This window comes from Siniperca chuatsi, linkage group LG1 (genome assembly GCF_020085105.1).
Source record: "Siniperca chuatsi isolate FFG_IHB_CAS linkage group LG1, ASM2008510v1, whole genome shotgun sequence".
Taxonomy (NCBI): Eukaryota; Metazoa; Chordata; class Actinopteri; order Centrarchiformes; family Sinipercidae; genus Siniperca; species Siniperca chuatsi.
In genome coordinates this window covers 11,066,309-11,092,045 of record NC_058042.1, presented here as the reverse complement: position 1 = coordinate 11,092,045, position 25,737 = coordinate 11,066,309, and the positions used below count along the sequence as shown (strand labels likewise).

Here is a 25,737-nt window from a genome sequence, read left to right as displayed (position 1 = left end):
ATATAGTTAACAAGGAGGTGCTTCTTGTTAGAAGCACATTGATGTTTGATGTTACACCAGATATTCCTGAGAGGACTCATTGATGTTGATGGTTGAATCTCGTGGCTCCATTCTCTCAAATAGATGTAAATGAATGTACACAATAAGTGCTGCCACCTCTGACATGCATGCGCTTCTAAATAAATCTGGTTCTTGACGTGTGAATTGCCGTCCACATTGCCGATTTGTTCAGCAGTTCGAATGAAATGAAACAACATGGCAGTTCAGTGTGATTTTCATCCTACCTCATCCTACTTTCAATAGGAATATTCTAAACTGAAAAGGAAAAATCCACCCAATTTAAATGCTAATGTTTATATTGTACTGCCTTGTGAACAATGCTCTGTCATCTAGAGATAATGTGGTAAATAATAGAAAATCTGAGACACTGATAGCAGCCGTGGTGATTTGACTGAAACAATGATTTACTGCTGGAAGCCATACATTCAAATAAAAGTAAATTAATACCTGAAAGTATGAGCCCATGGAGTGATTCATTGTCACTGGATTCCAAAAAGTGTTGCATGATGTCCTCAGCTCAAGTTTAATCCTGATTTCCAGTCAGTTGTCTGTGAATAATTGTAAATATTATCTCTACTGTTAAATATTTTTCAATAGTACAGTGTACATTCTGTTTTAGGAAACGTCTTGATTCTGAAAACAGTGTCCAGATGACTACGACTGAAACCTTTTCTACGATAGAACACTCCTGGACGAATGAGGGACTACACTGTCAATACATCACAAAATTACTTTTTACATGCAGTGGTGGTGGAATTAGTCTAACTTCATTGCTAGGCTAAGCCTGACTAATCGCATGTAAAGTACAATAACTTTACATCACAAAGTGAACAAGATTTAAAAAAAAGACAAGTCTTTTAAGACAGGAAATTTTATTGGAAGGATGCTATACCTGATTTAAGCTGATAGATCTGTTTAGGAGGGTGGTGGGAAAATTAAAAAAAAAAAAACACAACCCACTAACTTTTGGTTTAGAACTTGATATGAATGGGTTAACAAGCCGTATTGAGGCAGTTCCACAGACTGAAAGGAAAGCTCAAGCTTTTGACATTCAAACGACTCAGAGCATCTTTGGTTCATTCTCAGTTATAAAACAAATATCACATATTTACAAAGCATTCACAGCAAACGGCAGTGCAATCTGAACGTCTTTAAAAACTCTCCGAACCTCTTTGTGCTTAAACATAGGAGCTGTAGCTCCACAACATATTAAAGTGCGTTCTAGCTCAGTAGTTAAGTGCATAGGAAAGTCTGATCTACATAAACAGACAAATACTACAAACTGGTGTCTGATTAATTTTGAGGCTAAGACAGTGTCCACACTTAAGATTTTTCTCTCATCATATATATATTGACAACTACAACATATTAGGTAGGTATTAGTCAAATTAGTCATATTAGGTATTAATAAGTCAACTGAATCAGTAAGTACATTGATAATAACCCAATCCAGTCGCTTAAAAACTCCAATTTCTTGTGAAGTAATGATGTTAAAAGGCACAGTCAGTCAGATATTCATCAATGGCAAATTCTTCTACTTGTTTAAAGGCACAGTCCATCTAAAAATACAAATGTATTTTCTTGACCAAAATGCAGTCTCTCAATCCAGATAGTTTTGATGTGATTTGCTGAGGTTTGGAAATATCAGCTGTAGCTCAGGCCAATAGAGTGGAGCTCAATGTCAGAGTCCCCAAAATCTATGTAAAGAACTCAACAGGAATATAATTAAACGTTTACATAAGATCCAGTCTTTAGTTTCTTCCTTTTGCTTGCAGACAGTTATGAGGCATACTTTAGTAGAAAACGAGTTCTATAACTATTCACTGTGAGGTCTGGGCAGCATTGTGAGTATTTGAAGGAGAAAAAAATCTAGATATTTAACTCCAAGTCAAAGAAAAACATGTTTTACTGTATTTTCAGGTGAACTGGCCTTTTAAAAGTCTTTTAATGTATTGATTAATTGTAATCATGTGGAAATCAAACCTTCTGAAGTTGAAAAATACTACTGGAATAGTTTGAGTAATGGTATATACAGTATAAAAGAAATGCACGTTTTGTTTGTTATATAGTTTGAAGTCACTCATACATTAGTGCAATTTAACACCAGTTACAAGGCTGAATGGGAGAGTTTTGTGACGTTGCATATTTTTGTAAATCAACTCAAAATCTTTATACAATCTAAAAAAAAAAAAAAAACAACTCTAACATCCCACTAATGTCAGTGATCAACATTTACCACAAAGCATCTGCCCAAGTATCTACATTAGGCATAACACAGGGCTTTTAATAAACGCAATCTAAAATAACCCACATTAAGAAACTGAATTGGCAGATATTCACAATTCTCTAACAATATTTACAGTTTTACACCTAATTCTAGAAAGTTTGCAGGCTTGAGCAGGATAAATAAATAATTAAAAAAGGCTGCATCTGCTCTTGCTGAAAAGTACTAAAATGCACAAGAGGCAAGCATATCAATACTCCCTGAGGCTGAATACTTAAGCAAGCTCAGTCAGATTCTGTTATTATACTGGTGTTGTCTGATTCATCAAAGGTCCTCCTGTAGCGGACAGTGGAGGAGAAGTAGGCTCTTTTCTTCTTATAGATGATAAAGCCGATGGCTAAAAGGAGAGCGAGGAGGACCACGATGAAGAGAACCAGTGCCACAGGAGAGCTTGCAGTCTCTGAGGAACAAAAGTGAAGTTAGTCAGTCATCAGTCAGTCAGTTTTTAGAGGTTTTTGTGTTCCCACTGAACAAGATGTCATAATGTTTGAGTTCATACAGTTTTTATCTGAGTTCAGACTCTCTGTGTAAGACAATCTCAGTAATTAAAAAATAAATTTGTTTGGGCTAAAACATGCAAAACCACTACTGTTGTCAAAGATATGAAACGTCTGAAAAGGTGGCGCTTTGGTGCTGAGATGAATTTAAAAATATGCTTATTTGCTTTCTTGCTGAGAGTTAAATGAGAAGATTGATGCCACTCTCATGTCTGTATGGTAACTATGAAGCTGCAGCCGGTTAGCTTAGCATAGCACCATAGCACAAAGAAGTAGGGGACACAGCTAGCCTGTTTTTTTGTCAAAAGGTAACAAAATGTAAAACTAACAATTTGACGTTTTATGGGCAATTATGTGCTGGATAATTTCTTGGCTGCGACTAGCAACTTCCCACAGTCTCCGCAACCTGGCAACTTTTTACCCTCGGACAGAGCCAGGCTAGCTGTTTCCCCCTGTTTCCAGTCTTTGTGCTAAGCTAACTGGCCGCTGGCTTCAGATACATATTTACCGTACAGATATGAGAGTGGTATCTATCTTCTCAGCAAATATGTGCGTATTTCCCAAAATGTCAAACTATTCCTTTAATGCAGTTGTGATACTCACTTGCTTCAGTTTTACAGACAACACGACTGTAGCTAGCCTTGCAGTTGACAAGATTCCAGATTCCCTTATCTCCTGTCATCATGACAGCACAGTGGGGCCCGGGCTTCTTCCCAGTAACTAAGGCCTCAGACTTCCAGTTAGAGTAGGCCAGATCCGAGCCATCTTGCCAGGATACAGGCTTACCTAAGGGGAAGAACGAGGAGACAATGAGAGAGGAAAGGGAGAAGGACTGTCATCACTGTCTCACAACACAAATATCACAAATCTTATATCTGACTCAAATGAAGAAGTTAACACAATCAAACTGATTTGTTAAAACAAAACAACATTATTAAAATTTTTTTGGCCACATCGGGCAGCAGAACAAACTGTAAACACAACACTGACATATTACCACCTTATAAAAGGTGATGTGGCGATATGTTGTTAGCAAAGAGTTGCCTGTTTATAAATCCAGCAGACATGCAGCAACATTAGCATTGGTTTGGAGTTGTGTTTCTGTCTGCATAAGAACTGTCCAATATTCTCTCTCCTTTTAGCTCAGTTTTTGGTCTCTACCAACTTCTGAGGGAAATATTTCGCTTTTTAGCGGCTAAATGTTCGACTGTGTTCACCAGCTAGTCACTAACTTTGCATGTCCACTGGGCAGGTAGTGTACAGTGAGTTTATCAGAGCTTTTTTTGCTGACAGCAGCTGCTTGCTGTGGCTGGAAACAATGCTGATGATGAGGGCTGTGAGATTAAACCAAAACAGTAAAGTTGTGGGCCGTAAAACCAAAACAATGTAGTAGTAGTAGTAGTAGTAGTGTAATCAGCAACACATTACCCTACACAGACAGTAATACTGTATCGTAACTTTCAAATGAGTTAAAAGTTACTAGTAATATGTAATGTAATATGTAATATATTAAATTTTGAAAGTAACTTGCCCAATAGTTTGAAAAACACAAAATGCTAGAAGTCAAACTTGAATTATATGTATGAATATAATCATAATTGAAATAGCTAAAAACTGCAGGTTGGACCTGTAATGTTAATCTAAATCATCAACAACGTTTTGCTGTCTTACTTCTATTTCAAATGATGGGGTTTACCTTGAGAATCGAGCTCCATGTCGAGCCATACTCGACTGGTGATGAGAGGGTCATCAGACATGTATTTTGACACAAAGTCGTTCTCCTCTGTGGTTTTTATGGTCAGTAGTTGAGCATCTGTCAGCAGAAAAAAAAGCAATTGGTGGACTACAGTTGATGAATACTAATTATAACCCACCCCAACTCACCCATGCTCTGACAACTCACCCATGCTCTGACAGACGCCCCTGGCCTTCTCCATGCTGTACACGCTGTAGTTGTAGAAGCTCATGTCGAAGGCATAACAGTTATCCTGATGCTGCACCCACTTGGACATACCGTTGCTCTGAGGGCAGTGATTGGCCTCTGGGGCAGCCTGCAGTCTGGCTCCTGATTGATAACACAAAAACAAGATGGATGACAGTCAGTGCCACTCCAACACAAATTAAGTCACAGGTAGATGCATCCCTTTTACACAATGGTACAATTTTGCCATAATGTACCAAATGATTCGGTGGTGCTAGTTTTCTCCTCTAAATCATTTCTGCTGACTAAACCATTCAATACTGACCGATTCCAGTCATTTCCCTTTTCCTACATAATGAAAGTGGAACAATGTGATTTTATATAGAAATGTGATTTTTTATATAAAACACATCGGTGTCTTACTTTGGGAAGTGGTGGTGATGGTGGTGGTGTAGCAGATGGCGCCGTCTACCAACATATTGCAGCTGGTCTTCACCCAGGCTCCAGCAGGGGTTACAAAAACACAGCTGGCCTCTTGTTTGGCTGAGCTGGAACCCTCCTGTGAGTCAGAGATGGTGGCTTTGTAGTCAAATCTTGTTCCATCGGACCACTCATAGGCTGAGCCAATAACCTGCATGGAGAGAGAGAGAGAGAGAGAAAGAGAGAGAGAGAGAGAGAGAGAGAGAGAGAGAGAGAGAGAGAGAGAGAGAGAGAGAGACTGTCATGTTAGCCCATCTGGCTTGCAGTTGAAGTTAAGATATATATCTCAGAGTCTGGTTAAGCAAAATTCTTACATCCTGGTTCGATAGGCCAATCCAGAGAGGGAAGCCATCTGTCTTGGCAATGAGCTTCACATGTGCACTGTGCTGGATGTCGTGGAGACTTGCCAGGTGGCCTCCACGCTGACCACACTCTTCCAGAGCCTGGTACCAACTCAACTTTCGGGTTACAACCTCATAAGTTAAGTTGCCATAATGTTGAAAATCCCTGGATGACTGGTTGTACTCCTGTTTTGGTTCTTTGGAGGGAAGGATTAAAAAGATGTAAGATCATTTTGAGCATTAAATATTTTCAGTAACAATAACAATAGAGGTGGACAGAGAAATATGAATCATCATGTGAAGTGCGATACACCAACCATTGTCCAGTTTGCAGGCCACAATGGTCCTTTGTTTGAACTCTGAGAATAGGAGTGGGTTTGCGATGAGAATCCACTTGCTGTCAACGGTGAGACCAGCTAAGAATGGACTGTCTACATCTGGTCTGCCTTTTGCCCAGTTGGAATATTGGACATTTGTGCCATCATACCACTTCATCTGGTTATCTACAGCAGAACAAAATTACTATTATCCCTGGCATAATGACATAAATACACACACACTTAGGAGCAGAATCAGTGTCGATATACTTTACATCTTATTGCACAAGCCTGAAAACACTGCATAAGTAACATGAGGCTGTTACTACACTACACAAACACAGAAACATTTTATTAAAAAAATATCCCAGACAGTTCCACACTGTGAGCTATACAGAGTTTAAATAAAAAAAATTTAAAAAAAATCCTACACTCTGTCAATCACTTGTACTCACTTCACCGGTACCATGAAATTCTGGGCCGATAACAATTTGGTCGATAGCTGATGCAAATACCGCTGTTCTTTTTTGTTGTTGTTTATTTTGTTTTTGTTGTTTATTTACTCCCCCTTTTGTGCCAGGGAAACAAAGAAATCTTCATTATAAAAAAATAACTAAACTGTTTTAAAGTCATTCAACCCTTTAATACACTATCTTTGAATGAGCATAAATTCAATGAGACAAATTTATGAATCAACCTTTAATATAACCTTCTTTGAAAAATAACTGCTTCAAAAGCCTTTTTAGTCTGCTATAAAACAAATACAAATAACCAACACAAAATTTAGCCAGCGCAAAATTGATGCGACACAACAGATAAACATCGGCCACTGCCATCCTATTTGCAGATAAGCCGATAGCAGTCAACAAGGCAAATATCGTCCGAACATCAATATCGGACGATATTTGCCTGTTGGTGCATCCCTAATGTTAACATAGCCCCCGGAAAAACCCACCAATCAGAGGGCTGTAGCAGCACCTCCGAGCATCCATACAAATTAAAGGATGAAATGAGCTCTTTGATGGTGCCGGTGATATTAGTCGCATCAATATCGGACAATACCCTGAGTTTATGTATCAGGATCTGTATTAAAGCTGATCTGTAAAACGTGTTGCACCCCTATTACATAACACACCTATTGCAGCTTGAAAAACAATTGAAAAAAAAAAAACACTGCTATAGATGTCTGTAAAATTACCCACATGTAGTGAACATATCTACTAAATAGACATTTGCAGTGAAAGTAATAAAATACAAACCGTTGTCATCTTTGAACAGCCCCAGCCACACAAACTGGACCAAGTTTTGAAACGGTATGAGCTGCTGCTTAACAAACTCGTTCTCCTCTGCATTTCGGATGGTTAGGATGTCTGCATTTGCATCTGAAACATAAATGCATCATCACTAGCAACTTTAGCAACAACACTCTATTACAGAAAGTTTCATAAGCAAACCTCCACATAACAACATGTGCCCATTGTTGTAAAATTCTTACGAAGTTTTTTGCAGGTATCGTGAATCTGTCCTTGGTCAAACTGCTCCCATCTGGAGGCAACTAGCTGGAAGGAGTAGCAGTTGTTCTTGAAGGGGATCCAGTTCGGACCATTAATCTTATGGGGGCACTTCCCTGCAACATCCTCTGGTGTGGTGATGATCTTTTCTGTAAGAGATAAGTTTACATTTTTATTTAGATGGTTTGAAAATATTAGTATTTGCAAGCATACTGAAGCATGCCAGCAGAAAGGGAATAGATTTTACAGACGATGAAACTGTAGCGTTTTCAGTTCACAAGACTTTGTGAATTGAAAAAGTTAAAGTACTTTACAACCAAGGAAAACAAAAATGAGAAAATTAGGACTAAAAAAAGGCAAGAACAGAAAAGTAGAATTTTGAAACTTAATTTTATATATATATCGGCTAACTTACAACTTCATAGTCCTTCTTTCTGGAATAATGCCCAGAACTTTCGTTTTACTATGTTTTGACAGCCGGGCCAAATAGGGAAGCCATAGCTTCATTTTCTAAGTTTTTAAATTTCCTCTACAACAGACTCTACATACTGTTACCACAGAGGACTTATCAGCAGGGTTGTAAATTTAAACACAGTACAGCATTGCAACCATGTCCTCTAAACATTTTGAGCTAGAACTGCCATAGCTATGTCCTAAGCCCTTTTCTGACTCAAACAAGTTCTCCACCACCATGCTGAGAAAAAAAAAACTGTTACAAAATGTACCACTATTCCTGAGAGGATTTAGATAGAGTGAAATTTTCCCTATCTAGAATTTTTTTTCATACACCGGCAATTCCACCACTAGCAGGAATTAGCTGTTTGAGGAGGTACAACGGGCATTTCTGTTTATCGGTGTATCTCCCCACTCACCTTGTGGTTTGTGGCAGATAGCGCCTCCTAGCTCCTCATCACACTCTGTGGCTTTCCAGAAGCCATCGGTATCCAGGTAGACACACGAGCCACTGGTGACATCAGAAGACCAGCGGCTGAATACAGTGTGACTGTGGTCGGTCCAGCGGTAGTGGATCCCATCCTGAACGCAAAACCAAAGACAAAAGAAACATTTAAAAAAGAATCTTGAGAATATTGGATTAAAATAAAAGGCAGCCCTTCTTTGGTACACTTACATCTTCGCTAAAGAGGCCAATCCACATGGGAGTGTCTGCACGGCTCACGTGCACAGTGAGGGTGGACTGCAGGAAGGTATCGGCCACACTTGCCAGGTCCATGTTGTTACTTCTGCACTGCTCTAAGGCCTCAAACCAGGTGAGATTTTTGACAAGCAGTAGGATGGTGTGGTTTTTGACATTGAAGGGCTCTGTGGGGATGTGGGGCTCCTCTAGTTTATCTGAAATAAGTAAGCCTTGTGTTTTAAGAACATCAGGTCATGTAAACTGTGCCAGACACCTATGTTGCTCCAATACCTTGGTTGCAAAAAGAGGTTATTAGAGAGATTACAGTAGAGTGATGACAGGAAATTAGGGGAGAGCGAGATAGGGAACAACATGCAACAAAAGGTCCATGCTGAACTGTTGACATCAAGGTTAATGGTAAGCCCCTTAACCCCTAGGCCACCAGCCCCAAGAGGATGAGGTTTAAAACAAGCATTATTTATTGCCCTTTCAAATGTATTTTCCAGGGTTAACATATCAGGCATAAAATTCTATATTTAATAAAACGTTAATCAAAATAAATCTTAAGAGGAACATAGCATGCCAGATTAGGTAACTTTATTAAGTGTCATCTTTGCAGCAAAATCTGGATAATAAAGTAGTATTAAGTGTTGGAAGTGGTGATTTACCTGCATAGTGCTGGCAAACAGCCACATTTTGATGTTGTGTGCAGGAAGAATAGTCCCAGGTACCCAGCATGGCAGAGTTGGGGTTATTGATCATAAACACACACAAATCCATACTCTCTGGATCCCATGTCTATCAAAAAAGAACCAAAAATGCAAACAAAAATTACAGTGTGAACTCAAATATGGTTAAGCCTTTTTTTCTGTTAAAAGTTTTCCTTTATTATGAGATACCGTTTGGCCAATGCTAATAGTAAAGAACATATCGTATCTATCTAAAGTCTGTGGATGTAATGCAGACTGGATGAAGATAATGCAGGGTAAAGCACAACTCATCTTGTGCTCTGAGCCTGAGGTTTGCATTAAAGGAGTACTCCACTGATTTAGCATTGAACTCCTCTAACAGTGCTGGACTCACGATGGACATTACCCACAATGCAACTTGACTGCTGACATTTCAGTCAAGGTTTTGGGTGTGTTATGCTAGTAGCGACTAATGTAGCAAGACAACTTTTTTCACATATGCAGTAGTACTCCCCCAAGTCCTGTAAACAGACTTTGATGTGTAAAATCGGTGGAGTTCCCATTTAATACAGAAGTGAAGATAAGGGGAACTTACATTGACTTTTATAGCCTTGTGCATGCCCAGAAGCAGGGGGTTAAAATTGAGGTAGTTAACTGGGGACTGGTCCACCCACTCAGGGTCATCACGTATGATTTTCAGACCAATCCATATCATTTCCATGTTTGTCATGCTCGGCACAAGGGTGGTGATGAAGTCTAAAACACACACATATAGTACAAACATGTTTTGTGTTCAATAGAGCAAATTTCTTATTTGAACAACTCTTTATCAAACATAAGAAAACAAAGTATTTATCTGACTCATCTGAGCCATGACGGGCACGTTAACCATGCTTGTCTTGTTCAGAACAATAGTGGTCCTCACCTTGCTCCACCTGATCTGATATAGTGACCAGGGTTCCCCTCACTGACAGGCATTTCTCATTGGCATACTTAAATGGCATAGGCTTCATGCTCTTCATCAGTGTGTAGCACTGAAAAAAAGACACCAGTATCATAATAATTTGCGAAGAGTGTTTATTCAGCCTCTCATGTCCTATATTATTGTGCTATATGCTATATGTAAATGTTGTGAATGAATTTTTTTATGTGACCCTGTGTTGAATACTCTACATTGCCATTTTAGACGGGTTTCTTTGGTAATAGAGATAATGTATCTTGAGAGACTTCCTAATGTGAGGAGTGTTTGACATTCAAAATTTTTCTTTAAGTGCACATGATCTCACAGTCACTCAGACAGTGAATAAGTCTTGGTGTAAAATGATGATATTAGAAAGAAGCCAGAGCTCTTCTGGGTTAACACAAAAAATGACATTTGAATTTCTTCTATTACTGCAGCTGTGCTGGAAATATCTCAAATTGAGATGGTCTATGTTGGGCCATTTTTTCATGGGAAATGTATGATTTTTTTTGTCTGTGTTAAAGAGTTTCCAGGTGCATTTTCTTTTAAAGTATAATAATATTATCATCCTCTTATTTTAGCTCTAATCTCTTAGTTTTAACAACAATTCTGTCATAGTGATTGTAGGGTTGCAAGTATCAAAAAGTATGTTGTGTCATGCAGTGTCAAAAATGTAGATGCAGTATTTAATGTGCTGAATGATCAGACCTTATTTCTGAAGGACAGAGAGCTATTTCCACAGGGCAGTCCTCCATGCCGAGGCTCCAGAGGGTTTATCTCCACTGACGTGATGTTGTGTCTCTCACACACAAAGGACAATCGCTGGCGGCAACTGCGATCATGCTCTGCAAGTAAACACATAAGAGTAAATGTGTGTATTAATAAAAGAGACTGTAAGCATGCATATCGAGTCAAATAAAGTAATGTGCAGCAGAGCTGTTTTGCTCTCTGAAAGGATTAAAGTCAGATTATTTCTTGCTAAATATGGAACACTTTCAAAACATTTAAATATTTGCTATTTTCTGCTGTTGTAGTTATTTAGTAGTTTCAAACAACTACCGTGTAAATATTACAAATTACTCCAGGTTAAAAAAGAGGCCATTTTGAAACACAGTTGTGAAAACTTGGTTTAAAAAAGTATTTTTCTATAAGATTAAATATTCATCACTAAATTGAACAATCGAAGTTGAAGTTTGGACTACAACACTACAAAAACATAAGCAAGCAAAACCCACAACTGTCATCAGATTTTGATAAAAATGTTGATGTTGCTAAACTGCATGGAAATGCATATGGTGCATGGAAATACCTTTTTCCAACTGAGCCACGCCCGCTTCAAACCAGTGAGAAGAGCAAGAACAAAAACACAAATACACATATCTCTCATATATCGCATATAAAATAAAAACTTATCTAAGTTTGGCAGAAATTTGTTTTCATGTAGGACCCCATCTGTCATAGTAAAAAGCTGATTGAGAAAATAGGTTTTCAGGGCTTTTATTTTTATTTTATTTTATGGATTAGACCTGCTGGAAGCTGTTTGTCTGTTTCTTTTTTTATAGAAGTGTGAAGTTTCATATTGGCCAAGAAAACAAAGACTTTGATTTGACTGTTCTTATATTTAACGCATATCCTGGATTCCCAGAGCTGTGCGATACTGATACTTTACAGAGACTTATTTCAAACTGTACAAAAAAAAAATGCCTGACATTAGCAGTCTGATAAAACTCACCTTTTTATTCATAGAGATGGATTATTTGAACTGATTAAGTTTGACTGAATTAGAAGTTGTTTTCTGTCCAAACAACATTGTAAATTAAAATATATCCTTAATCATACTCAGCTGTATAGAAACACTATGATGTTTACTCACCTGGAAAGAAGATTTCAGGACTGATGGAGGTGCATCTGCCCAGGAAAGCTGAATGATAAAAGTACATCTGGATGTACCTAGAACATACATTATTTCAGTCAACCTCACATTTTACCACATATATACAGGTATAAGCGTCATAAATATCTCCTTGATTGTTGAATGTGTGTGTGACTGTAATGGCTTACGTCATGGGGAATATCCGCCCAGGCTCTCTCATATTGATCCACCAGCTTTGCTTGGGAGAACTTGAAATCTGTTTAAAACATGCAAGCTTAAGTACAACATAATAAAATAAATATATAAGACACTTTATTACCACTTGTCTTAAACAGAGTTTATAAAGTACTTGACAAAACAAAGACAACTTGTCAGGCAGTAATCATAAGGACACCCATCTAGCAAGCAAACAACACACAATTAAAAGAAAATAACATTAATGTAAAAAAAACTTGGGATTATGGAATTCAATAGACATTAATCTATGACAAAATGTGGCATTTAGAAAATGCATCTTATGTAAAATGCTTGACTGTACAGGACAGTCAAAATTGTCGCAGCAGAGGCTAAGGTGGCCTTTCACATTTTTATAAAAATAAATTTGATGTTGAGGTTTAATGAACTGTGCAGTAAGTGCCTCTAAGCTTTTATGACATTGGATGTTTTTATATTTTTTAGTGGTTAGCTTGGAGGCAGAATTGTGTTCTACTTTATTTTGACTGCTTCCAGCTGTATTCTCATGAAAAACTGTCAGCTTTCCATGACCAGAGGATAGTGGAAAGAATTTCCCCAGTCATTAGGCTCTACAAATCAACTACAGATGCCCATGGTGAGAAAAACTGTAAAAGGGGAAACTGCAAAAAGAGAAAAAAAACAGGGAATTCCAATTTATTCAAGTTACCCCTTTTATTCTTAACTGCACAGGCATTTTTATGAACTTTTAAGTGCCCCAGTTCATTTGACCTTAATGTATAGACAGTTTAATTAATTAACCGTTCACTACACCCCAGCCCCAAACAGTGATTGTCCAAAAATAGCTTAGCAACTGTAACTAGGCCTATCAAGTTTTGGATTTCTTCACAAGCTGTAGCCTGAAACTGTGTGCATGGGACTGTAATAAGAGCTACACTGGGTATCTAAATCATTTGTAGGGTGGAAGGTGGTGTCTTTTTTAGCCTTTAGAAAACCAAACAAACAAACGTAAAAGTGTAAGGAATGGAATAAACAGCGTGTTTGTCTGCTCTAACATAAGCTGCATACATTAGCATGTCCGACTAACCAGTTTAGCCTCAGCCTTTCAGCACAATATCATGTATGTAGCCATTGAGTGCATATTTAAAACCCTTTTACATGGTTCTTGTTTTAAAATGAATTAGCTGGGAACATTAAAAGGTAAAATTACATGATACTCCCACGAAACGGTCACAGTTTGGTTAGGTTTAGGAAAAAAATCATGGGTTGGGTTAAAATAAGCGAGTTAATCCAGGAAGTCAGAAATCTCAGGGGGTGTGTCGTGTAGTAAAGTGGGTTTGTCGTGTAGTCTGCAGATAGACCACTACATGGCCATTTACGGTTTCCTGTCACTTACATCATTTAGGTACTGGTGAATCTTTAAGGCAGCAGTTGAGCTAAGTGGTGCGGCCAGTTTGCTGCCATTCGCACTGCAAAAGAGACTTGCCTCCTCAAAAGTTAGCTTAGGCTCATTAACAAACCAAAACTCTGCTCCATCTACGAAGACAGACGTCTCATGGTGCCCACCTGAAACACACAACAAACAGCTCTAAAATCATGACATATTTTGAGTGACAGTGACAACAGACATAATAAAGCCAGCCACAGACATGGATGAAATAATTCTATTAGTAGATCGTCTGAGAAAAAAAAAAGTCGAATCAAAGAAATTCTGGCTACTAATAGGTCCAAATAACAGACTGAAAAGATACTTAGACTTTCAACACAGTTTCTCAAAAGATTTGGTCATTACCGGGATTGTACCACTCTGGGATCTTTGGTGTCTTTCCTGTTGAAGCATCAACAAAGAATGAGTTAGAAGCAGAATATAACCTAAAACACACAAATAACAAGATTACGTTGCATTCCAGTAGATTTATGTATAAGACCATAACTTTTTTTAAATCACATGTGAAGAAATCTCTTTTCTTTACTCCATTATTGTGTTAAATAAAGCTGTACAAATAAGTCAAATCCCTAGTATGCAGTCATAATGAGAGATGTTAGCTCTTCACAAACAAAACAATCTTTGTGCACATGTGTAGTCTTACCGTGGGGTATTTGGCAGACCCACTCTAGCCTGACGTCACAGTGAAATGGTGTGGCGTAGAAAGGTGTGGGAGGTAAGTTGTGGAGCAGAAACACAAATAGGTGTTTCAATGTGCTCTTCGTTGTCTAATGAGGAGACAGATTGTTTGCACAAACATTGTCACAATTGCCATAACTGACATTGCAGATCTTGTTGCTCCCTGCAGTTCAGTGATAAGAAGAGAACGTCATTCTTTCTGACAACACAATCACTAACTGAGACAACCTAAATGAGGACAAAGGTCAGAGTCTGAGAGGCAAGATTAAAAAGTACTTCTTAAATGGAGGAAAACAGCAAGAGTGTGTGTGAAACACAGGTGTCAAATAAACAAAGAGATATTATCATCATGGCCAATTTGATGTATGGCAAGTCACAGTGTCCTCATGATGTGAAAAAACATTGAGGAACCACTGTTCTGACTGGCTGTCTTTTCTGTGATTTTGGTTTCAAGACAGCATGTAGGACATGAAATCACTGAATCAGTGGGGGCAGATTTCAGCTGTAGCTCTTCGCTTGACTCCCACAAACAGCTGAGCAAATGGCCTTGATTCACAAATCAAGCTGTACAGTTTGGATAACCAGATCTCACTAAACTAAAATTAAAAAACATGCAAAAAGATAAGTTAAGAGAAAGATAAGAGCAAAAAAAAAACATAATTGGGTATAGAAATGGAGAGTAAAGACAAAACAAATGTTTATTTCTCCCTTAAAGTCTCCATTTAGTTGTATAAATCTACCCAGCCCACCTTGAATGCAGCGCAGTCCCGACTGTATGCATCATCCTCATGGAAATCTTGGTGTAAAACATCCATAGATACCTGTTGTGGAGACATTGAATGAACAGACTTCACACTCAGTCTATCCAAACCAGATTTGGTATGTTTGAGATAAATAAAGGTGAAGTTTCAGCTGCAGTGTTATACACTAGGAAATACAGTTAATTTAAATAGAATTTTTTTTCTAAATTTGTACACATTGTACATTTAAGAAGGCACAGTCTTAAAACAGGCATCACTATTATCAATATGTTAATTAATGTTTTCTCAGAATGTGTTAGGGAGGGGTTTAGGGTTAATACTCACAGGCTGGCCATCGCTCCACTGCCAGGAGCGATCGGCTGGGTTTCTCCTGTTCAGGCCAACCCAGAAGTGCCGATTATCACTGCAACAAGAACACCAGAGCAAACCACCGTCATTTATGACACTTAATTATTCTTCTTTTAAAGAAAATCATTATTTAAAAAATCCTTTTAAAAACGGTCGAGAAATTTTAAAAGGGATGTTGGCATTTTATTCTAAGAAACAACAGTTTAAAATTGACTCAACTTAACCGCTCACTGAACAAGTATGAAATGTGAGTCAGGAGATGGTATGTGTTTATTTTAACGTTCAAGTGAAGTGCTGAATGTTTATGTGAACAATGAGAGGAGGTTGAACTCTGAGGTATGCGACTATGAAGACAAACCGACATGTTTAGGATCTCTCTGTTAAGTGACTGGTAGTGCCAGTCTGATAGGGAATTATTATCACCCATTATAAGCTACACTCTTCTACATGAAGTGTGTATAAAGGTTGAAGCAACAATCAATTTTGATTTGTTCATGTCAGAATGATGCAAAATAAACAATGACAAATACAGTAATGCTAACAAAAAGGAACACATACAGTACTTGTGTTCATGCGTGTATACCTGATGGTTTCTCTCATGATGCTGTGCAGGGCCCTCATCTCATCCATATTTGTGAAACTGGGCAGGTTGGCTCCCAGAGCCTGACAGAACCTCTCAGCTTCCTCCCAGGAGCGTTTCCTGCTCAGCCTTTCCCCATGAAACACCTGACAAGGTGCAACAACAATTTACAACTAAAAGACTACCACTAAAGTAACAGACTTGAGTAGACTGTAAAGAAAGTCAAGTTTACTTTACACAATACTTTAATACATAACACTTTATTCAAATGGTCATTTGTTGCCAATGATGAGATTTTGGAATGATGTTAATAGATTTTTGCTGCACTCTACTACTAAATATTACTTCCTTGCTCCTATTTTTCTGTTCCTGTGATCCATTTTTCTGTTTGCCCAGGTTGGGTTTGTGTTTTGAGTGACTGGTGATATTTTCATAAATTAACTTTATCGTTTTTAAATTAAAAGAGTACTCCACCAATTTAGCAGTGCATTCCTATAACATTGTCAGACTCACGGTGGCCAGTTAAAAAAGTATCAAATTGATGCATCAGAATGTGCCGCCTACATTACCCACAAGTCAATTTGACCGCTGACAGTTCGGTTGGAGATTCTGGTGTGTTATGCTAGTAGCGGCTAATGTAGCCTCGAACTGCTAGCCTCAAACAGAGATAAGGAGCGGGCTACAGAGGTTTGGTAAGCTCACTTCTTTCTAACTCCACTTACTTTTTTTTTTTTTTTTTTTTAATTTTCAAACTTGTAGTCTTCCACCCCAAACAATGCTGACTCAAATGACATCACTGGCAGTTTATCAGCTTCGTATGACTTTTTTTCAAATATACAGTAGTACTCCCCAAGACCTGTAAACAGACTTTGATGTGTAAAATCAATGTTCCCCTTTAACTCCTACTACAACCATTATCACCTTCGCCAAATAACTACGGCTCCTAATTCTGTTCAAAGACAGTCACACACACACACCTTGTAGCAGTATTTGATATTTGATCTGGACACCCATCCATCAGGACAGGTTATGTTGGGATTCGGCTCTGGTTCTGGGGGTGGAGGTGGACTGAGGTCTGTTCTACAAATGGTGCCGGCCTTAAAAATGGTACAGTTCTTCACCTCCCACTTGCCCAGGGGTTTTGCGGTGGAAATCACTGCACAACCTCCATCCTGTTCTGAAATACACATGTAGATGAAACACAATGAAGTCAAAATATATTGTGTGAAATTGCTAATATTGTAGATATTTGAGCATATAGCATGTATTTTAACATATATAATCAAAGAGTTTGACTTCTAGATGAAAAATCTACATCTACAGAATCTACAGTTTTGTATTTTTTAGCTCCTTAAATATGAAAATATGGGCCTGGTATACACACATAACTGATGGAAAACAAACCTTTTAGAGCATCAGCAGACATTCATAACTTCAATTTAGTTGTCTAGTGTTAGCCTATGCTCACACACAGGACAAGTGTATGAATACTGACATGGCCGAACCCCCACACACTATAAGAAACGATCATATTCGGGAAAGCACATTTTAATACTCATTAGTCATTAATCACAAGTCTGTTATGACATGACTAGTCCTCCAGTCTTGTGCTATTCCTGCATTAGGTACTGAGTGGAGCAGCAGAAGCAGCGTGGTTTTTACTAACCTGGCTCGAACCAGCCCCAGTTGGTGTATTTAACCACACCAGGGGACCCATCCTGGCTCAGCCACTGGTACTCCCCTGTGTTCTTAATGTCCTGCAGCCCTATCCAAAAATACTGAGGTTCCTTGCTGATCTGTGCTCCAAGTAGACGGCTGATAAAGGCCTGCTCAAACCTGCAAAGAACAGTCAAATATGAGTGACTTTTTCCTGCCCAAAATAGAAAGAACAGTTAAAATGGTCCATATTTACCATATGTGATGAATGAGTTACAATCTGCTTTACAGTCAGAAATACAGGTCTTCTATTGAAATGGTACAGAAAGTATTCATGTGGGCTGCAACTGATGAGTGTCAGTGTGTATTTGTGATCAAGCAGTAGGGTCACCAGTTGAACAGACTCCTACCTGTTTCTTATAGTGATGTTACAGCGATCTTTGAAGGATACTTCTTTGGTGTTCACTTGATAACAGGAGTTGCCATGTCTCCTCCAACCCTGGGGGATTGACAGGAGTAAGACTTAAACTACATTCAAAGCAAACGTCCAATCTGTCACTTTCATTTTTTACTTTCACTATTTATCTTTACGTATTTCTATCCTTGTGCTGCTGCAACACTTGAAATTCCCCTCTGGGGCTCAATAAAGGATCATCTTATTTTATTATTGCCGACATATGCATGCATGTCATGCACAAGATGTCCATGTGTGGAATTAACTGAGCATTAAGGCCCGTAATGTGCAAGTAGTCTTTGAGTCTGGACTTAAATTACGTGACATGATGAGCTAATACAGTCAGTTGCCAACAAAATAATGAAGCCAATGCAAAATAATGCAGGCTTCCCTTGGAAAATCAGGTCATTTAGACAATACTCACATCCTCATAACGACATCCGTCCTGTGTTGCTGATTCCCTGACCCCTCCTTTCTTCTGACACATAAAAGGTAGCCTCTGTGTACAGTTTCCAACCTGCCAACCAAGACGCTGTGGAGAACAGACACAGGTTTGATTTTGCAGGACTCATATAAACAAACTTGTACATCATACAAAAACAGAGCCTTGATAGTAAACACACTCCCCACACAGGCCCAACACAAAAAGACTTGATACAATGGGTGGGGTTACACAAAAATGCATGCACTCACACCCATGTCGACACACACACACCTCTCCAGAGTATAGGACACAGCTGTTATCCTGAGTGGGCTGGACTGGTTGGTTTGGGTCCCAGTAGGTGAAGGTGACAGGTGCTTGGTCGATCCACTTGAAGACAGTGGGGTTCATGCCGAAACCCATCAGACCGATCCACACATCCAAAAACTGGCCTTCTGATGGACCATAACACACAAATAATTAAAATCAAACTCAAAGAGTTGAGAGAACATTTTGAATCTGTTCTCATTTCCACCTTGTTTAGAAGTCCAAGAAAAAAAACAAGACAACAGAGTGTAAATCAACTAGTTTCATAAAATCCACAGACTCAGGTGATCACTTCTTCTCTGCCTTAAATCAAGAAAAAACATGCAAAATTCTAGAACAAAGACAAATCACATTAAAAACAATTTGCATTAACAGATATTTCACTTGTTCAATGAAAAATAACAACTTCAGGACTCATTGCCAAGTAAAATAATATGAAAAACTTGAAAATGAGAGATTTACCTGCATGGAAATGAGTGCTGATCATCTCTTTGCTGTCAATGGAGTGGAGGCTGGCCAGAAAGCCTCCTACTCCTCCTTCTGTGTTGTTACAGTGCAGCTGGGCATCTGCAAAGTTGCTAGGTTTGTCCTTAACTAACTTGTAACACCAGCCATTCCATGGGACCCAACCGTCTTCACACACTGTTTCTTTATATAAAAAAGACTCTGTAGAGAGGGAGCAAGGCAGATAGAGGCCATGAGGGGAAGTCAGGTCAATTTTATCTATATATCCTAAAATCACAAAATTTGTGATATTATAATTATATTATATTTATAATCTGTACAACATGGAAAAGGGGAGAGACAGAAGAGCAACAGAGGAGGGATCTCACTTCCAGAACAGACAAACTAGTATGCTGGTTGTCAGCCACTGTTAAAAACCAAAAAGTAGAAGAAGAGGAAGAACTACAGCATTGCCTGGTGTATTTTTTAAATAAATTTTATCCCCACTATTGGGAGTGTACACATGCTTAAGTACGGCCTCACAGTGCTGCTAGCATGGCTCTAGACTCTTAGTTTTATTTAAGTATGATTCAGAAGACGTATAAGAGCAGAAAGCGAGGGCAACAGCTACACCTACCTGTTGTGGCTGTGTGAGAGGCATTGACACTCTTCTTGCAGATGTATGGCAGCCGTTTGTTGCACGACTCAGATTCATAGTTCTGTTTGGAGTTCAGGACTCCACAGTCTGATGCAGTAATCATGGAGGTGGACGGCATTTCTGTCAAACACATTCCCACACACAATAAATAAAAATAAAATCACATACTGACTGTGACAGCAGAGCAGAGGAGTGGCATTTACCTGTGGGTATTTTTCTAGGTTCAGCATATCAACTGTGTTTCACACAGAGAGGTGAAATAAAATGTTTTATGTTGCAATAACTACTCAACATAGTGTTACTAGTATCAACACTGACATGTTGTAAATTATAGCCACAAAGAGCTCATGTCAGCAGGACAGTTGGCTGCAGTAGCCTTGACTGCTCACACTGCAGTGTAAGAACAACACCAGAAGAAAAAAAAACAGCAAACATATTACCATAGCTAGAAGGTTTTATAAAGCCTTCCATTCAGTACTAATTAATGGGTTATTCAGCAACACTAACAATCCCAATGCCACACTGTGTCCAAAAACCAGGCACAATGAGCTTCGTTTCAACACTGGCCTCATTGTTTCTCTGACTGACACCAAGTCTCAGTTTATAGAAGGGCAGCGACAACAGCAGATCACAACAGGGTGCAGGTTTTGGTGTGCTAGGAGGAGCAGATGTTTCAGGCAACTGAAACTGGTTTACTGCAGTTCTGCAAAACCTATGCCTACAAATTAAGTAGCTAAATCTAGGCCCTATATACATTTTGTTTTTTTTATCGGAAGTGTTGAGGTTCAGTGGGTTTTGTTTTTCCTTTCTTCTTTCTTGTGATTTTTTTTTTTAAATCACAAAGGCATTTCAACACTTAGATCTACATGTGTTTACATGTCATTTACACACATACTCTCAGAAATGGGTCAAAGATTAGAAAGTAACACAGGGGAAAGACAAGAGAAAAAATATGATATAACCATCATCACCTGTCTCCCAGCGCAGGATGGAGAGCGCGGAGCCATCTGACCACTGCCAGCCCTGAGAAATGTCTAACTGGTGAAGGCCAATCCACATCCTCTCAGGCATTCTGTCAAGGCCGTCCAAAACTGCACAATGCAAAATCACAGCACACAGGACAAGTAATGCATACATTTAAAAAAGTAAATGATAAGTCTAAGATAGTATGAATCATCAAGATAATTTGTAACCGTGAAAACAACATAAAAAAACACAAACACAGGGATGCAGAGTAAACAAATTAACAATGAAAGAAAGAGAGGAGAAGAGTGCGAGAAATACACAAGTCAAGCCTCAATTGGAGCATAAAACTGTCAACAAGTCTGTCCTGGTGCAGCCCAGGTCAATAAAATGACACCAACAGCTAGCTTAGCTTTAAATGTCACTGACAGCAGTTAGAAGGATGGTGGGCTTGTTAAAGAGAATTGCTGCTGCTCTAGTTACACTTGTAATGTGGTTTTCAACTTCCCAGAACAAGTTAGTGGCTGAAGTGTCACACATACAAAGAAGCAGTTGCAACAGCTGCGCTCTCAAACAGCTTACAGCATTAACTTAAGAACAAGAGATATTTTGGATGCTAGCTATGGGACATCCTCAAGACATGACAGGTTAGATAATAATCATGCAAACGCCACACATTTTGAAACAAAAGACTGTGTGCTGTTACTGTGTTTTTAATATTTCTATAGAAGTGCTTATGACCCACAAAAACACAGAAGATTAAGGATTGAAATGCATCACTGAGCCTACAAGACTGTTTACTTTTTAAACATGGATTCGAACCCTTGCCACTGTGGTAAGGACTTAGCCTTGGTACGTGGGGCGCTTGCTCCACCAGGTGAGCTACAGGGTTCCTTCCCTAAAATTTTAGGGAAGGAATGCATTTTTCAAGACCACTAACTAAATACGAAAGCTTATATGATATACAGTAATATACAAATACAGATATGGTGTTTGGGCGTGAATAAAATAGATGTTTCTCTTTCTGTTCTGTTTCTTGAAATATTTTTTTTTTACCCAAACAGAGGGGGCAGGGGTTGCCCTTCAGAGTTTTCAAGCAGTATGAATATATAGTTTCCAGGCTTTGAGAGACGCAGGCCAGTTGATATATTTAGAATATCAACTGGCCTCAATAGCCAACTTCATCATTTCTCTTCTCTTCATGTTCAACATGAAATTGATTACTTAGGCTACTTTGTGTTTTTGATTTTTGTCAGCTTATAGGTGGAGAAGAAACAAGAACAGACAAAGAAGAAGGTGGAAAAAGAAGTAATAAACAGTAAATAAGTCTTACAGGTTTTGGAGTGGAGATCGTTGGGTTCAGACACACTCAGCAGATCAGCTCCCTGACTACGACATGAATCCAAAGCTTCCGGCCAGGTCACCGCGGCACTGGAAACAAACTCATAGCAGGATTCCCCTTCTGGCCCAGCAAACAGAGTCTGGCAACCCTCCTCTGCAAAGCCAAAAAGTGTGAGTGTGAGTAAAAATGGGTTGCTGAATGTCTCCATAGTCAATGTCTTGTCAAGTAAAAGGGCGAAAAACTTATGATAATATCACAGCACAACATGCCAGGTGTTAGACAGTGTCCCTTCTTTCTGTCTTGGTCATAGTCGGATGAGGTGGCACACCAGGACAGTCCAGGGAAATCTGCATCTGGGAGGCATCCGTGATGCCAGCTGCCGTTGTATTTGAAGGGGAACTCACAAGGAATGCCAGCAGAGTTCCCACCAGTGGTGTGGACAACTGCACAGAGGAGAGGTGAGCAAAGAGCAAAGTCAAAAATCTATTACAAGCCCCTGAAAAACCAAAAACATGTCAGGACGGTTATTTGTTAAAAGTTAAAATTTGGTGTCACTAAAAAGAGACCAAAATTAACTAAGGTGAGAGGAAAATCTTTCTTTGAAAGCATTGTTGGACAGAAATGTGTTTACTTGTGGTCAACAAAACCACAAAGACAGAAGATCTTTAGACATAGTTAGTTTAGTGTTGCATTTTTGCAAACGTAAATGATGAAACACTAAATCTAACACTGAACGTAGGTCTCTACATACTTTATGGGAAACCTCCCCAAAACCTTATTTGGATTACAAAGATGAGTTCTTTGAATGAGAATCACTGTTACCTAATGCTACTGTGTGACTTTCTTAACAAGAAATCAGCCGTTATTGCAGTTAAAAACCAGTTACTGGAAAACTGTGCAGTTTAAGGACCTAAGATAATTCAACAGTCAATGAATTTTGAATGTAATAAAGAGGAAACATACATATATTTTAAATTTCTACATTTCTATATATTTTTAATGTGTAGGTATTTGCATTTGATTAAATGTGCATCAGCAAAGTTAGGCAGTGAGAAACACAAGTGAAACCAGCTTTTACTTTGCCCTGCAACACACAGACCTACTGCATATTACTGCATGCACGCAGTCATAAAGCACACTCAAAGGAATTCCCCAAACATTCAAGAGACAGTTTCGAATCTGAGATATTCTGAGGCTTCTGGGGTGTGAAGATAACCCACCAGTCAGGCTTTGTTTAAAATGTACAAGAACCAGTTTGGTCATGAGACACAAAAGCAAGAGGAGGTAACATCTCTATATACACAAGGGTGTAACTTATCACAAGGTTGGTTCAATTCAGAATGTGGATTCTCTTGCACAATTTACTGTGTTACAATCAACACAAACTGAATTTAACACTACTTTAATTTCCAGACTGATAATTTCCTCAAGCATTAGTCAGTCCTCAGAGCTCCATAATGGACAGTTTGAAGCACTTTGCAGTGCTCAGAGCTACAGTACGTAAGCATTTCTCTCCCAGATTTGATAAAGGAAACCACACTCACCATGGTATGGCTTCTGGCAGATGTTGTCCTGGGATCCTCCTCTTACCCAAGTATCATTACTGTCCCGTTTGGCGGAAACTTTGCCATCGCTGACCGCCAGGCCCATCTGATAAACGGTGTAAACAGCCCCATCCAGGCAACGCCAGTGCAGCAGGATGTTAGAGCCACAGTCAACCAGGGACAATGTCTTGGAGCGGACGTCCAACGCCAAGCACTGGGACGTGGCCACATGAAAGAGCCGGTGACCCGAACCCCACTTCCACAGCTGGGACCTGCTGTTTGGGTCACAGGAGGTGAGACTCAAGTCTGTACCCAGGCACTTCTCTGTGCTTGAGTGCTGGATGGTGAAAGCACCCTCGTCTGTGGTGATAGGACAGACAGAAAACGCCAGTTTAAAAAAAAAAAAAAGACTGACTTCACCTTGACATCTGCAGAAAGTCTTTTGTTACCATCAGGCTCTAGGACTGGGCTCTGCAATGAGTTTCCATTCTAAAATGATTACCATTTGTGTGATCCCTTTAGACCATGTAGACAAAATCAAAACAAAATGGCTCAAATTACTTAAAATTGACAGTAACAGGGCTGTAGACACAACTTAGTATATTGAGATGGTTTCCTCTATACTTTTGGGGTGGATTTGGCTGGTTTTAGCAAGGGGGGGGCTTCATTCTTACCACAAAAAACACTTGGGGAGAAAACCAATGCTGGTTAAAAAAAAAAAAAGGCTGGCCATTTTCATTTTTCCTGGACTTGTCTTTTAATTCTTTCATATTGGCAAGAGATTGATACACATCTAACGCCACAGTTTCCCGAATAAAGAAAAAGTGGACAGTAAGCAGGGACATATAGTAACCTGGGTAAATAGTTATGAGTGATTACAGTTAAATATTAAGTAAACATATAAAAACTGCTTGCCTATGTCCAGTACCTACCCACACAGGCTTTCTAAAATAGAAAATATCATATTACAGCTTCACTGTACATTACTGCAGCCATTCAGGATTGAGTTATACACTACTACTGAGCATAAACAGTGGCTAGCCTACATAATTTGAGAGCTGCGTACAGATGTAGCTAACACATGACATGCACGGAGCTACTAGGGGGAGGGAGGGATGAGTATGCAATTTGTTTGACCTGTCAGAATATGGTGTGGCATCAAACTCACTGGGGGATGGGAACAAAGTCAAACTACTAGCTAATAACTTAAACTAAAAGCTGGGTTTGTATCTGCCCGCACTTGTTGTAGTCTAGCAGGTTTGCAGCTTTTGTCCTCGCACTCATGTCGCGCTTCTGTGGCAGCTATTATCCAACTGAGTCAAGTGTGAATGGCTTAGTCATAGTTGAAAATGCGATAAGTGACACATTAATGAAAGTAAAGTGTCGGAGGTAGATACTTACCAAAACCTGTAACATGAGCCGGTGAACAAGTTCCCAAGAAAATAGTTGTCTCCAACACAGTCAACAAACAAAGGCAAAGTGTCGCTTCGGATAATTTCCCCATGTTCACGGCAGAGTCTTTTTGTTGGATTCATAAAGAATCTGCCCTCCCGGAGTGTTGAGCTAGTAAATATAGGCCGATCGATAACTGAACTCAAAACCGAAAGCGATCAGTTAACTAACCTAACGTTAACCCAGTTCTCCCAACTGTCAGCTGTGTGAGTCCCGCTCCGACTACACTGTCAAGCTGGCACGAGCCAGACTCCAGGGCGAGACTTCCGGTTTGACGTACAAAAATAAGGATGACAAACCTGACAAACTGGGAATTAGGATATGGAAACCTATTCTGCCAGGAAAGTTATAAAATGATGAACAGTTATTATGCATGATAAAAACACATATATTTAGGGTAA

General features: G+C 39.1%; 1 protein-coding gene across 2 annotated transcripts; it reads right to left on the bottom strand.

Moving 5' to 3' along the window:
• Positions 1-915: 915 nt before the first annotated feature.
• ly75 (lymphocyte antigen 75) lies at positions 916-25,603 on the bottom strand. 2 transcript variants are annotated; one of them, XM_044208960.1, is made up of 36 exons: positions 25,286-25,603; positions 23,885-24,244; positions 22,610-22,783; positions 22,332-22,493; positions 21,007-21,126; positions 20,015-20,155; positions 19,396-19,599; positions 18,901-19,061; positions 18,610-18,717; positions 18,142-18,230; positions 17,742-17,911; positions 17,053-17,252; positions 16,079-16,221; positions 15,472-15,550; positions 15,136-15,207; positions 14,352-14,475; positions 14,054-14,089; positions 13,658-13,827; positions 12,258-12,325; positions 12,070-12,146; positions 11,506-11,529; positions 10,905-11,041; positions 10,161-10,269; positions 9,831-9,991; positions 9,215-9,344; positions 8,541-8,761; positions 8,284-8,446; positions 7,396-7,560; positions 7,160-7,282; positions 5,901-6,086; positions 5,557-5,780; positions 5,186-5,393; positions 4,745-4,906; positions 4,538-4,654; positions 3,445-3,627; positions 916-2,744 (listed from the first exon to the last, which is right to left on the bottom strand). In XM_044208960.1, exons 1-36 carry the CDS (start codon positions 25,386-25,388, stop codon positions 2,569-2,571), a joined length of 5,250 nt encoding a protein of 1,749 aa, XP_044064895.1. In that variant the 5' UTR covers positions 25,389-25,603; the 3' UTR covers positions 916-2,568. The 2 variants fall into 2 exon arrangements, with proteins under 2 accessions (XP_044064895.1, XP_044064905.1); XM_044208970.1 differs by lacking the exon at positions 11,506-11,529.
• Between the last annotated feature and the right edge of the window lie 134 nt (positions 25,604-25,737).